Source organism: Thamnophis sirtalis, unplaced genomic scaffold (assembly GCF_051295495.1).
Source record: "Thamnophis sirtalis isolate CommonGarterSnake01/CBP01778 unplaced genomic scaffold, rThaSir2_p1.2 scaffold_3, whole genome shotgun sequence".
Taxonomy (NCBI): domain Eukaryota; kingdom Metazoa; phylum Chordata; class Lepidosauria; order Squamata; family Natricidae; genus Thamnophis; species Thamnophis sirtalis.
Genome location: NW_028261383.1, coordinates 153,769,526 through 153,783,426, shown reverse-complemented (window position 1 = coordinate 153,783,426; position 13,901 = coordinate 153,769,526). Strand labels below are relative to the sequence as shown.

At 42.0% G+C, this 13,901-nt stretch overlaps 1 protein-coding gene across 3 annotated transcripts in view; it reads right to left on the bottom strand.

Annotated features, from left to right (window-relative positions):
• The window catches only part of ZNF385A (zinc finger protein 385A), a 172,465-nt gene extending 159,221 nt beyond the window's left edge, over positions 1-13,244 (bottom strand). Inside the window, exon 1 of one of the 3 annotated variants that reach the window (XM_087710493.1) lies at positions 12,813-13,244. In XM_087710493.1, the coding sequence (XP_087566619.1) occupies positions 12,813-12,822 (10 nt within the window). In that variant the 5' untranslated portion in view covers positions 12,823-13,244. The remainder of the gene's footprint in view (positions 1-12,812) is intronic. The other 2 variants (XM_087710494.1, XM_087710495.1) reach the window with 2 other exon arrangements.
• Between the last annotated feature and the right edge of the window lie 657 nt (positions 13,245-13,901).

Here is a 13,901-nt window from a genome sequence, read left to right as displayed (position 1 = left end):
CTTTGGAAATTAGGTTGTCCATTACATGCAAACTTGGAAACTTACAAGCCAAAATTTGGCTTTGAACTAGATAGATCTACAATATCTTGCAGACTACAATATATGATCAGACTATGGTTGCCCAGTTTAGCAATAACAAGAAGCAGCCTTTAATGAGATTCTATCACAGACGTTGGAAAAAGGTAGGCAGGACTATTCTACTATTTGATTGATAAAGTATTATTTGGATAATCACATATCATTGGAAGGAAGTGTTGAGGGATATACAGAGCCCTGCACTGTACCGACGTATTGATAAATGATTTGAATAAGGGATTGGAAAATATTATCAAATCTGCAGATAGCACAAAGGTGGGGAGCTTAGAGAACAATATCAAAATTCAGAAGGAACTTTACAAATTGGAACAATGGGTAGAAATAGAAAGGGCTATATTTGGGTAAGAAAAGTAAAAGGTGAGAATTATGCAGGAAACCATACTGGGTATTAGTACATGTGAAAAGGATCCAAGCATCCTGGTGGATCACAAACTGAACATGAGACAGAAATGTGATGCAGTTGCAAAAAAACGCAAAGGCAATCCTAAACTGCAACAAAAATAGTGTCAAAAATCAGAAGCTGCCACTGGCCCTTTCTATTCTGTACAGGTAGTTTTCAACTTACAATAATTCATTTAGTGACTGTTGAAAGTTACAACAGAAATGAAAAAAGTGACTTATGACTGTTTTTCACACTTACGACCATTGCAGCATACCCATGATCACCTGATCAGAATTCAGGCACTTGGCAACTGACTCATATTTATGATGGTTGCAGTATCCTAGGGTCACGATTCCCTTTTGTGACCTTCTGACAAGCAAACTCAATGGGGAAGCCAGATTCCTTTAACAACCACGTTACTAAGTTAACAACTGCAGCGATTCACTTAACAATGGTGGCAAGAAATGTGCTATGGCCCGCCAGCACATTTCCAAGCTAGATAAGGTCTGTGGTCATAAATTCATCTTTGAAAAACTGTTTACCAGGCCTTTGTGAATGTGAGTGAGAGGAATTCACGTTCGTTTAATAAAAGGGATTTTGTTGGGACCGGGTATCTGCTTCGTGCTTTTGAGGAAAGCCTAGGTCAGAACAAAATATCATAAAATGAGACAAAACTCACTTAACAAATGTTTCACTTGGCAACATAAATTTTGTGTTCAGTAATGGTTATAAGTCAAGGACTTCCTGCATATATCAGTTTACACTAAGAACATTCCATCCAGTTTGGAGGACACCGTTTAAGGAGGATATTTACAAACTGGAACATATCCAGAGAAGAACAACCAAGATGATAAGGGATTTGGAAAAAAACATTTACAAAGAATGGTTGAAGATGTTGGGTATATTTAGTGTGAAGAAGGTTATGGGTAGTCATATTAGCTCTCTTCAAGAAGGGCTTTCCTACAGAAGAGGGAACAGATCTGTTCAGAGGAGACAGCTGGACATCAGGATAATTTTTCTAATGATAAGAGCTGTTCAATAATGAAACGGTCTGTCTTTATAACTTCTCCAGTGTTTATAAATAGAGGCTGGATGGCCATGTATGGGGCATGCAGTATTATTGGAATCCTACACTGGGCATATAGTTGGGCTAGATTATTCCCAATTCTTACATACTATGACTCTATAAAATCTTGGGATTTTTGTACTACAGGGGGGAAAAAAATCAATTTTTGCATTCATGGACAAGGTAAAAATGGGAAAGATACTTGTAAAACAATTTTCTATAGTGAGATAAACCTACAGTATATCAAACCTTTATATCTAAATTAGAATACCTAATTTACTGTAGTGTTAACAAAGCCTCTGTGTCTAATGTTTGCCCTCCACATATCTGTAACTTTTGTTTCTCTTACAGAAACTGTATTAGAACTTTCATATCGCAGATTGCCATTAAGAGATGCCGTTGTCCAGAATTCTTTCTTAGCTTGTTCCTAGATCTCCAGATGTTAGCCTGCAAGGTAAATGAAATTATCTCTATTGCATGTACAGCACTGCAGAACCACTACATGTTTTGAAGAAGTCATGTAGCTCACTTTGCATGCCAAAGAACCTCTGCCTGAAGAACTGGAAAGATGTTCCTGAGGCTTTTAAAACTGGATATGAAGGCTACTGTGAGAGGAAATGAAGACAGGATAGGTAGTGGTGTGGATGGAAAGAAAAGAGCTGAGAAATAAATCTAAAGATGCACTTTAATTGATGAAGCATGGGATTAGCAATGATAATACCTTTCCACAGAACAGTTGCCACAGATCAGCTTACAAAACCAGAACATGGTGAAAGGAAGTTTCTCAAGCTATAATTTGTATAAACGAAATGTTTCTGAAACCTGAAGAGCTGCTCTCATGACACATCAAATGATATTTTCTCCAATGTGAGATAAAATGATGAGGAGAAAATTAAACTTTCAGGTTCAGCAAACAGTTCGAAGCATGAAAAAGAGAAGCTCTTCTACAATATTTCTCATCAATCTCGGCCTCTGTTCTACACTTCTTACCAGAAAGCAAAGGTCCATGGAGCTAGCCAAGAGGGCTCTGAACCAGGCCCACTTTATTAAGAGAAGTCTGGCCAGAAACAGTAGCAGCAGCAGAGAATGGTGCCAAGAGGTTGGGAGAGCTGGTGGAAGTGTAGAAAAACTGGAGTTCAAATCCTCATCATGATACGAAGCCTATTGTTGATGTTTGTCCAGCTTAACCCACCAGTTTTGAAGATAAAATAAGGAAGGAAAAGCATGTATGTCATGTTCAGGTTCTCATGGGAAAAGTCAGATTATCAGTGAAATAAATTAATGTGCAGCTGCTTTGCCTTTTTAACTTTCCAATTTAGTGCACTGTCTCTGGGGTTTATAACTTCCAGCACACATTTAATATCCAAAATTCATCAGAGAAAATTATTGTGTCAAAGAGAATGGCTCTTCTCTTAATATGCTCAAGAAAGTCAACTAATATGCTTCAAGGAATTAAGGAATTAGGGAGGATTCAACAAAGGGAGGCCTCCATTTCTTATCTCAAGGAGTAGAGTCCCAAAGAGAAAGAAACCACTAAGGTGTGCCTCAGCTTTGACTGAGCAAATCATTTACCTCCAGCCCAATTAGGTACCTAATTCATTGTTTAAAGATATCACCTCCACTCCATTTTCTTCTCACCCTATAAAAATGGAATAAGAAAGGAGTCCAGATCAGGATGACACTATAAGGGACCAAGTCCAGGTTGCAAAACAAACAAACAAGCATTCTATTTAATAACACAGTGAACACAATAATTAGAATGTAACATCAGTAGAATGTGAGGAAAATATTTAGGTAGATATTGTTCAGTGGTGGGATTGAAATGATGTGGCTTGGTGGGTGTGGCATGGCTTGGTAGGCATGGCAGGGAAAGGTTATTGCAAAATCCCCATTAACTCCCGATTAGCTGGGACCCAGGAAGCAAAGAATAGATGGGGGCGGGGCAGTTAGAGGTGATATTTATCGGTTCTCTGAACTACTCAAAATTTCCGCTACTGGTTCTCCAGAACTGGTCAGAACCTGCTGAATACCACCTCTGATATTGTTGAAGAATAACATTTTAATTTGTAATGTGTAGGAACATCCGGCTATCCTGAAGAAACCAAGAAATCATGATAAATAATGAATAGTTATGTTTGATTTTTACTTTAAGTGAAGTGAATTATATAGAGAGAAATGCAGAGACTTATCTCCTGTTCAATAAAGAAGATAATAAAGGCTCTGAAGAGGGACAATATATCTTTCCCTTTTCACTACAAGGCCATAATTCACCACAGACACTGAGCAATATCCAGACCAAAGATCAGTGAGTCTTTGAGCCACAAAGTTACCATTGATTATTTTCATTTTATGTGCAAGGTCTAAAGAATCAAAAACTAAAATTTGTTAACCAACAAATCTTTGAGATGAAGATAAATCAAGACTTTCCAGGCTATTATTTCTTCCAAAATAAAAGATGCCAATAATTATTAAAAGATGTCATATGTAATCACTATTTTGAATGGAAAGATGTTGGTCCTTTTCCTTGTAAATACAGAAAATTCCCCAAATACTGAGGATTGAATGCCAAGCTACTGCAATCAGATTAATTGTGTAAACAGCATCTCGGCAGAGCTAGCCCAACAACTCAAGGTCTTGAAAGAAGTCAAAGGTGGACATGGGTACCAATGCTTGAAGATCTGCTTTCCTATTTTACAAGTGAAAAAAAATAGTGCAATGTATCTTGCTATCTCTGGAGGAAGATTAAATGTACTGCAGTTAAAAATCTGGGCAATTCATACAAACTAACCCACAAATGAGATGCTGCTCAGAAGATAAAAATAGCCACTAAAGCTGTGTCTACCTGGTTACATAAAAGCAGCAAAAGCTGTCTGGATGCCTGACTCAGCCTGTGACAGAAAAGGCCTTAAGAAGGGACAGGTATTGCTCTAGCTGGGATCCTCCATTCAGAGGGATAGTTTGGAGCATCCTTTAGCAGAAGAACGATCAGGGATTATCATCAGCAAATAAAAAACTTACACAAGACCTTAGAGACCATAGGATGTATATTCATATGCAAAATTGGGGTTTTCAAGCAAGATCCCAAACAGATGTCTAATAAAAAAATCAGTATCTGTGTATAACAGACCCAATTAGAATCTTGCCCACTGGGTGGCAGATAATTTCCCATTATATTCTTGAGTCAATGACATAGTTGTACCTTCACAGGTATTTTCCCATTTTGAGTTCCATAGTTTTCTTTTTGAGAACGTGTTCTTTTCATATCACTTAACATGTGCACACTTAGTATCTTGAAGGTATAGAACATTTTCTGCATACAATTATCCATTTTGGTATAGAAGAGTCCAGTCTGGCATCTTGATGCCACCTTTGCACGTCAAATTACAAACACTGAAGGAGATTTAATAGCAGCATTTTTACTAAAGGTAAACAGGTTTTCAAGTTGAGTTTGACTCCTAAAGACTGCATTCACATGTTGTGGCCCTGATTTCTCTTTGAGATGATTTTTCAACTTTCCGGTCTAGCCAATAGCTCTGGAATTGCCTATCTAAATATTATATGGAACTGACACAGCTTAATGTCTGAGCTCAGTCAAAGACCTCTAAATGCTGCTGTGTGCTTTCTTTAAAAAAAAAATGAAAATAGCTAGATTTTCCAGTAACAAAATGAATTCTAGGTTTCTTTAATTGTTGTGGTTTCATTTTTCAGAATTCTGGGAATTGTTGCTTTTCTGAGTTTCAGGGTTATATTTGAGAAGTTCCTTCCATTGGAAATCAAGTAGATCAAACAAACTGAACTACTAGGTTAGCTCTGTCATATCAGGGGCTCCAGATGTTGAAGTCAAATTGCTTCCCTACAGTTGTCTTTTATGAGAAACTGAAATGATATAGTTGCACAATCTGATTTTCTATTGGCCTCCACTAGCAGGCCCACCCACTGCAAACATTTAAAGAGCAACTATTCTATAGCCAATGAATTACCAAAGTATTCATAGACATGCTTTTATAAAGACAATTGGGAAAATAGGTAAACGTAGTGATGATTTGTGCATTCATATAAGGTGTAAAACATTCATATAAGGTAAAAAAGAATCTCAATTCAAGGAAGATGGGACATCCCTCAAAGAGAAGTAGGACTTACTATGGCATTTTGGCACTTTCTGAGTTTGATTGTTTGCTTCCAAACATTTCATTACCCAACTGGGTAATATCAGTGCAACTAAGTATGTGGCATGTTCCCTGTTTATATACAGTAGTTTGCCTTACTAGTGTTTCTGGAGGTGTGGTTTTTCCACCCTTGGTACATCTATTATTAAGGTGTTGTTTTCTACTTGTTTGTCTAGTGATTAATCCCTGCTTATCTGAGTGTTGGCTTCTGCAGTCTTTTGGTTTCCTTCTTTGCTTTTCATTTCATTTTTATTTTCATTCATTTCCTGTCATTCCATGTCATTTTTGAATGGTGTGTGTATGTGGTTTATTTTTATATGTCTATTGAAGGCTGAATTGCCTGAATTCCCTGGCAATTTTGGGTTTACGTTTGGGTCTAGGATGCTCACAGTTTCGCCGTTGAAACTATGGTTTCAAACTGTGTCCGTGTGTTGTGAAATTAAGGAGTTTTCATTGTGTTCATGGATGTGCTCTGTTAGACTTCTCTTGTCTGCCCTATATGGTGGCTGTTATACTCCTTACAATATATATATTGTTCCATGTTCCAGTTCCATATCTCTGACACACAAACTACTATGCAGCTTGAAACCCAACACTAGATCAGAGAAAGAGAAATGGATACAGAAAGGTGTACTGCAAAAAGATGGTTCCTGATTTTTCTTCTTGGTCTACTGAGCCTTGGATGTTTTGATTTGTATGCCACAGTGATGCTATGTAATTGCAATAATAAAATAGATAAACCACATTTACATTCCCTTCAAAACATATTGTTCAATGTAAGGACAACTGGCAAAGCAAATATGTCCAAATTTCATGTAAGGAATTAGGTCAACAAACATTGAAAAGATAGATTGTCCAGGAATGTTGGAGATCAAGATTTCAAAGTTTTCTTCCCAGCTTCAGGTGCTGCTTGTGGGCGGTCAATTAAGGCAACGTCATTTTAACACAAAATCCACTTCTCTTCATACAGCAGGTGAGAGAAATACATCCATGTAGTATCAGTCTCAATATTCTGTCCCCCCTACCCCAAAGAAGGAGCCCGTAAAAGAAAAACTTTTAACTTTAGTTAGTAAAGGAATAGCCCTGGGAAACTCTTCATTTGTATTTTTAGAATGTAATTTTTAAACAGAGACCGAATCCAACTCTTCCAACAGATGCATTTTCTTGAGCCAGTTGTTAAAAAAAGGAAAACTCCAAGCTGCACAGGATTCTGCTTCAGATAAAGGAATTCTGCAAAGTTCCTAAACCTGCTACCCTTCTAACATAACCACAATCAGAAACTTCTGGGATCCAAATTAGTGTCTTATACCTGTCGATGACAAGTCACATGGGAACTTAATTAATTTAACAAACTTGGATGATGCCTTACAGTAATTGGGGAGGCAATTTTAAGCAACGTAACTCATAGTACAAGTACAAATGTGTACCCTTTTGCTACAGGCTGATTAGCAAGAGGAAAGGAATGGTGGGATATGAAACTTACAGGTGGGAACTTACCAGACAATGATCTCTCTCTGTCTCTGTCTCTGTCGGTCTCCCTCTCTCCCCCCTCCCTCCCTCCCTCACACACACGCGTGCACACACACACACACACACACACACACACACACACGTTGGCTCCCTCACTACATCACCATTTGAAAAAAGGAGGTGAAGAATGATCAGCCTCTTCCAGTGAACTCAGCAGTTGGGAGTTTCCACCATTGCTGCGTCTGACCCTTCCAACCACTCCGTTCCCAGCCGGTCTTAACTGCCCCCCAAGGAGTTGCTGCAGCCAAGGCCAGAGATAGCTGTGGCTTTGCTGCCACTCCACTCATCATGCCGGGCATTTCTCAGCAAAACAATCAATGGCACTCAGTAAACCCACATTCAATTGTCAGCACTCTTATATAACATATCCTGCGTTTGCTGCTTAGCTTTGAAACAACTGCGGGGGGGGGGGGGGAAGAGAGAGAGAGAGAAGGAGAGAGAGAGAAAGAGAGAGAGACTGAAAAAGCAGCACTGAATGCTTTGGTCCTTACAAACTTTCAGGGAAAATTTCCTAAATTTTGCTGTGAGAAGACTGAAAGGAACAAAAAAACATTCCCTGGGAATGAACACACTCATTGCACACACCACTTTCTGTACTAATGCACTCCATTATTCCTGCTGTGTTTGATACACCATTCCTCTCATTCTGCAGGGGTACCTTTGACATTGGCAGATCTCCTACTTCCTCTCCTCTGAGGAGAGTCTCCCAGGGTCGTCCCCCTCCCAGCCTCCCTGACCCCCCTCCCCAGCCTCCAGCCCCTCTTCTGTCTCTCCCTGCACTGGGTGCTGCATGTTTCTCTACACCTGCAAGGAACAGAGTTTTTTGAAAGATCAACCGGAAAACTACAAGCCTTAATAGTGAAATGAGGCTGGAGATGCTGCTGTATCTAGGATAATCCCTGGAAAATAGAGCATCAACAAGGGAAAGATGCATTCAGTGATCCAAAGCCAGGCCTGACCACACATCATTGCCCCTCAATATGTTTAGAACTGAAACCTTTTTAATATGTTTTTTTTTTAAACATAGCCTACACTTTTTCACACGCACCTACTCATGCTTGGGTAAGCAGTATATTTTTGGCTTCCTAAGCCCCTGTTAAGGTAAAGTTCCCTTCTTTCACCAAATGGCAGTCTCTGTCTCTGTCTGTCTGTCTGTCTGTCTGTCTCTCTCTCTCTCTCTCTCTCTCTCTGTCACACACACACACACACACACACACACACATTTCCAATTTTTCATGTCAAGTTTTCTGCAAGGTAGGTTTTGGAACCATTTGCCTTGTGTATAAATCTCCCACAATCTTGCCCTATATTTTTCTTCTGATAAAGGCTCCTTGGAGATTGGAAGTACAGCTCCTGGACTTGAGATGAAATGAAGCAAATTGACACAGAATGTGCTATATTTAATTCACAACAACAGCCAAGGGCAGTCCAAGGAGCCTGACTCTTCCCTTTCCTTCCTCCAGGCCAGTGCCTGCGATATGTTGGACCCGCAACTCTACCCCGAAGAATTCTGTACATCAGTTGCATGGCACCCTTTTCCCCACTACAACCTGAGGAAAGAGATAAGATAAATGCCAGGAAGAAAAATAACCAAGGCCTTTAGAAGAAGAAGAAAAATAAACAAACAGTGATTCCAAGCAGAAGACAACACAATCTGAAAACAATCAGCTGTGGGCATTACTGACAACAACCACTCAGCCACGCTCAAGGCAGCACAAAGCAGATTTGGCTGAGAAATCAGGCAGGGGAACTAAAGTGCAAACAATGCCCAGGCCAGTTCCTGCTGCCAGCTTTAGCAAGAAGGACCAAATTCGGTTGGCACACCGATGGTCTGGTACGGTGTATCCTGGAAGGCATTCAATAGTCCAACAGGAGGGAGAGAATAAGGAGAGGAGTTTAACTCTCTATGAAATCAGACTTCTCGGAAGAAACGGATATTAAATTATTTGAGGGGAAATGTAACAGGATAGATTGGTTTTAACTTAAACTGTTCATAAGTGCATTTGAAAAATTATTTTGGCTGCTCCACTCTGTAGGAAGATTTGCTGTACAGTAATTCCCTTGTCCCGTACCCCAACATCGCTCACAAAATTACACCACATTTGCAAAGTACATTCTGTACTATATTCTGTCCCTACCTGCACCCCACCCACACTTACCGGTAGTCATCATCACGGACAATTGCACCACAATCTTTTGCCTGGCTGCAACTGTGGCTCCCAGATCTCATTATTACCAAATTGTTCAGTGACTTCTTACTTGGTTTGCCAGCTTTACACAATTTTTACTGCTTGCATTACCACTAACCGCACCACTCTCTCTGGTTCAGAGAAACCATAAAATTAAGCTCCCATAGCTGGACACCCTCTTCGCCCTATGTTCAACTTCACAGGGTTACTTTCCTTGGCTCCAATCCGTGTTTTGTAACTGTGCTTGCATGGATCTTCCCTGGAATGTCATTAATGAAAACTGTCATCTCTTAAAATACTGTGTTGCAAATCCCTTCTTATTTATTAGTCATTTCTAAAGCAATATGACTCATTTTCATATCCATCCAGTTCATGATTCCCCCCCCCCGGCCCCCATTTTACAAAGGAAAGTATAATGCTGGTTGTTGCCCACTTTGTCCAATGAATACATGACAAAACACAAATTGTGAATATAAGTAGACAAGCTTGCAACACAAACTAAGCAAACTGGAGACCTCATTTTAATGTCTCAACTAGACCATGGCATGGTTTGTGTACTCAAAAGAAATAACTACGTCACATCCAGCACAGCCCCATAATGGGATTAACCCATTGCTCAAATGCCAATCTTGATGTTTCCCATCCCATTTCTAAGTCAGGAACTTACTTGGGAAACATCAGGATTTCTGGCCCAGTTCCATGTCTCTGACACACAAACTGCTATGCAGCTTGAAACCCAACACTAGATCAGAGAGAGAGAGAGAGAAATGGATAAAGAAAGGTGTACTGCAAAGAGAAACTGGAAAATCACAGAGATTTAGACACAGCAGATTTAGAATGAGGCAAGAAAGCCTAAGGGAGGAAGGGGAAAAATAAAGATGGATGTGAGCAATGATTAGAGGCAATGAGAGCTTTCTCTACAATGACGTGTATGACCCTTTCTCTTTCCACTCCCAAGCTGTGGTTCCCTTTCTTGTTTAGCAAAATGGGGATAAAACTGTGGTTAAGCCAGAGCCTGACATCCTCAAATGTCAATGCTAGGCCTATAGACAAGAGGGAGGCAAAGTGAATTGCCACTGTAATCAAGAAATCAAGCAGGATTAGCAGACAATCCCTAGGATTCAGTGGCAGAGATCACAGATCAGAATTGCTTCCCTCCCTGGGCCGTTCTTGGATGAGGCTTAGGTATCCAGGAAAGAGGAAGTGATGGCAACCAGATCTGCAGGGATGGGGGTGAGAGAGAGAAACACAACATGTTATTTTGACAGATGGATACTGTGTCAAAGATTGGGGGGACAATAGGGAGGGAAGAAATGTCCGCATGACTGGGACTGATAATCCTGAGCAGAATCTGGCCCTAGGCAAAGCACACAGCTGGTTAAAGAGATTGCAAAAGACAATCTGAAGCGTGTGGATTTGTTTGCAAGGTTAAAATAGGCTTCTACAAGAACTGGATAAGGAATTTGCAAATGGAAAAATAGATGAGGAAAGTATGACATCAAAAGAACGTCAGCTTGGGATGCTGGAGGTATTCCTGCTTGTGACTCTTTTGTTTTTGTTGCTGTCGTGGCCTAAGCTCTTTGTGTGATCTGACTCCAGACCCTGACATCTTTAGGTATTTTGCTCCCCCAGCCACCCATCAAACAGCGGAGCAACACAAAAGCAGTACTTTTAGTGGTGGAAAGAGCTGACCAGGATAGTGTGTCCTCATTTTCATTTCCATCCTGTTATTTTGAGACTTCCTCTCCTTTACAAACTCTGTTTATCCCCCTAGGCAACAGAGATCAGAAGGCTCTCAATTATGTCTCCTGGAATGCAGGGAGATATGAGAAAAGAACAAGCTCTCTCTATGTACCTCCATCCAAGCTGTGCATTTTTCTATCCCCCTCCTCACCCCAAACTAGGCATACTCATAGTCAAGACATAAAGCCAGTTTATTCAAAATCTGGGCCAGCCCCATAATTCAGATCTGTGGGGACATTTCCTGTGACCAAGTACTCCCTCAAGAAGAGTGCTGTTCATATACTCTAAACACGGCATGTAAAAAAAAATTTTTTTTTTTTTGCTAGAAATTGAGTAACTCAGAATCACAACTGGAATCTAAGTCAACCCTCACTAGAATCCAACTTTTATGTCTAACAGGCACTACATGGAGAGAAGAATTCAATCTTTCTCCAACACTATGAACGGAAAGTGCCCAACAGGGTATATAGTGGGTCAAAAATCAGAAGGGGGGAAATGACCTATGATCCGTACCCTTGAACATGCATTCAACTTGAGCCCTTGTTTTGCCCCTTCTAACTAACTCAAAATAATTCTACTGAAGTATGTAAAGAGAATTATAAGGCAGTGTCCCAATCAACATCCCCCCCTTCACCAAACAGGGAGAGAAAGTCTCTGAAGGTGGGGAAAGAGAAAAAGGAGGAGCATCTGGCTGCATATGGGAGCAACCTCCCTCTCCATGCACAGAGATCTAGGTCAACACTGATGCTCCAAGCGTCAGTTTATCAAACAGTTTATCAGAATAAGGGATTCATCCAGTCAATCAGTCAGCTGCTCTCTCTCTCCCCCCCCCCCTCTCCCCCTCCACATCTCCTGCCTGGCAACCAGCTCTGCTCTCTCTCACCCAACAACCCTGAGTAAAAAAGGGGGGACGACTTATTCCATAGCCAGGCAATGCTGAAGTAGGTGATGGGGAATCTGGAGATGCTGTTTTCAGGGGTGCACAAAAGAACAACGACGATCCATGTCTCGAGTTTTTATTATGGTTCCCCCAAATTGTCCCACACAGCCTCTCTCCTGCTGGGATGTCCTCCTCACTGCATCGCAAAGCTCTCTCGCCTCCCCACCTCATCCTTCCCTCCGTGCTGCTGTTCAGAACAGTTCAATAACTTCCACCTTGTGACGCAGACCTGAGCCCTGTTTAAAGAGGGGAGGGGGGATGTAACAGTATCAGGTTGTGGGCTTCTTTGGAATTCTGATGCCTTGAAACTGCATAGACATGGGAGGGGGGATACAAGCAGGGATCTTAACGAAGTGCCCTTCACTTACTATCTTTTTTTTTTTTTGACAGGCACAACCGACAGCCATCACTTCCCATCTGAAAAAGAGGTTGCAGGGTATCCCAGTTAAGGAGAGCAGGGAGATTTTGCTATACCTCCCAGGGCTTGAGGAAAGGACAAGCTAGAGAATCCATACTGGGATATAAGGAACAGCACGACAGGAGAGACTACGGGCAAAAAGAAGTGAAGCGAGAAGGAAAACGGGGGAAGGAATAAGCTACCCAAAAGAGGACAAGGAGACTCAAGAAAAACTGAATGATGGGCACCGAGGTGCAAAAATGGGGGGGGGGGAGTCAGAAGCCCAGAGAAGCCGCCACTCACCTAGGATCATGCCTGTTCAGCTTTCGCTGCGGAGCAAGCAGCACCTTGCGTCTGGTCTGGCCGCGGCGCAGCAGGGATGGCAGCTGCCTAGGCAGAGGACCAGCAGCTGCTGCTGCCTCCGCCGCCGCCTCTTCCTCCGCCTCCCCCGTGTCCGCTGCAGCGGCGGCGGCGGTGCTAGGAACGGGCTAGGCTACACAGCAGCAGCGGCGGTGGCAGCAACGATGCAGGGCCCCCTGGAACAGCAGGGCTGGCGACGGAGAGAGCCGGAGTAAAAGGAGGCATCGCCAAAAAAATGTCAGCGCAGCGGAGCACAAGCTTTCGCTCTACCACCCCCGGGCAAGGCGGCTCGCGCACACCCTCCCTGCCTCGCGATTGGTTGCAGCGCCAATTCGGGCGCCCAATGAGAGGGACCAAAGACAACTCGGTTCCAAAAAAAAGACAGAAAGAAAGAAAAAAACGAAAGAAAAAAAAAAACCCCACCACCTCCAACAGAAGGGGGGGACTTTTTTTTACTTACCCATCCGCCCCCCTTCTCCACCACCACCACCCCTCCACTCCCCCCCCCGCACGTCCGAAGCCTTGCTAGCGAACGCTCTCCGCAGTGGCAGCCAAGCAGGTAAAGCGCACCTTCAGAAGGCGCGTCGAGAACGTCTCCGCTCGCGCTGAAGCGCGCGTGCTCGAGAGCGCGCAAAACGCCCGCCGGCTGAAAGATCGAATCCGGGCTGGGTTCCAAATCCCTTACCTGGCGGGATGGCAGTTAAAAAAAGGGATGGGGGGGCGGGGATGTGTGGATGGCGCGTCGAAAGCTGCAAAACGTGTAGAGGCAAGACCTGCGTCTTCCCAGTTAAGTTTGTGGTAGTAATTCAGACTTTTCGAATAGAATAGAATAATAACTTTATTGTCACTAAAATTGTACACTAATCGGCGTACATCAAAATGAAATTTTGTTGCATACAGCTCTCAAAGGGTCACCCCATCCAATATAAACTTAATACAAACTTATGTACTATGAATAAAATTATGTATAATACAAAGTATGTATATACCAGAGGTGGTATTCAGCAGGTTCTGACCAGTTCTGGAGAACCA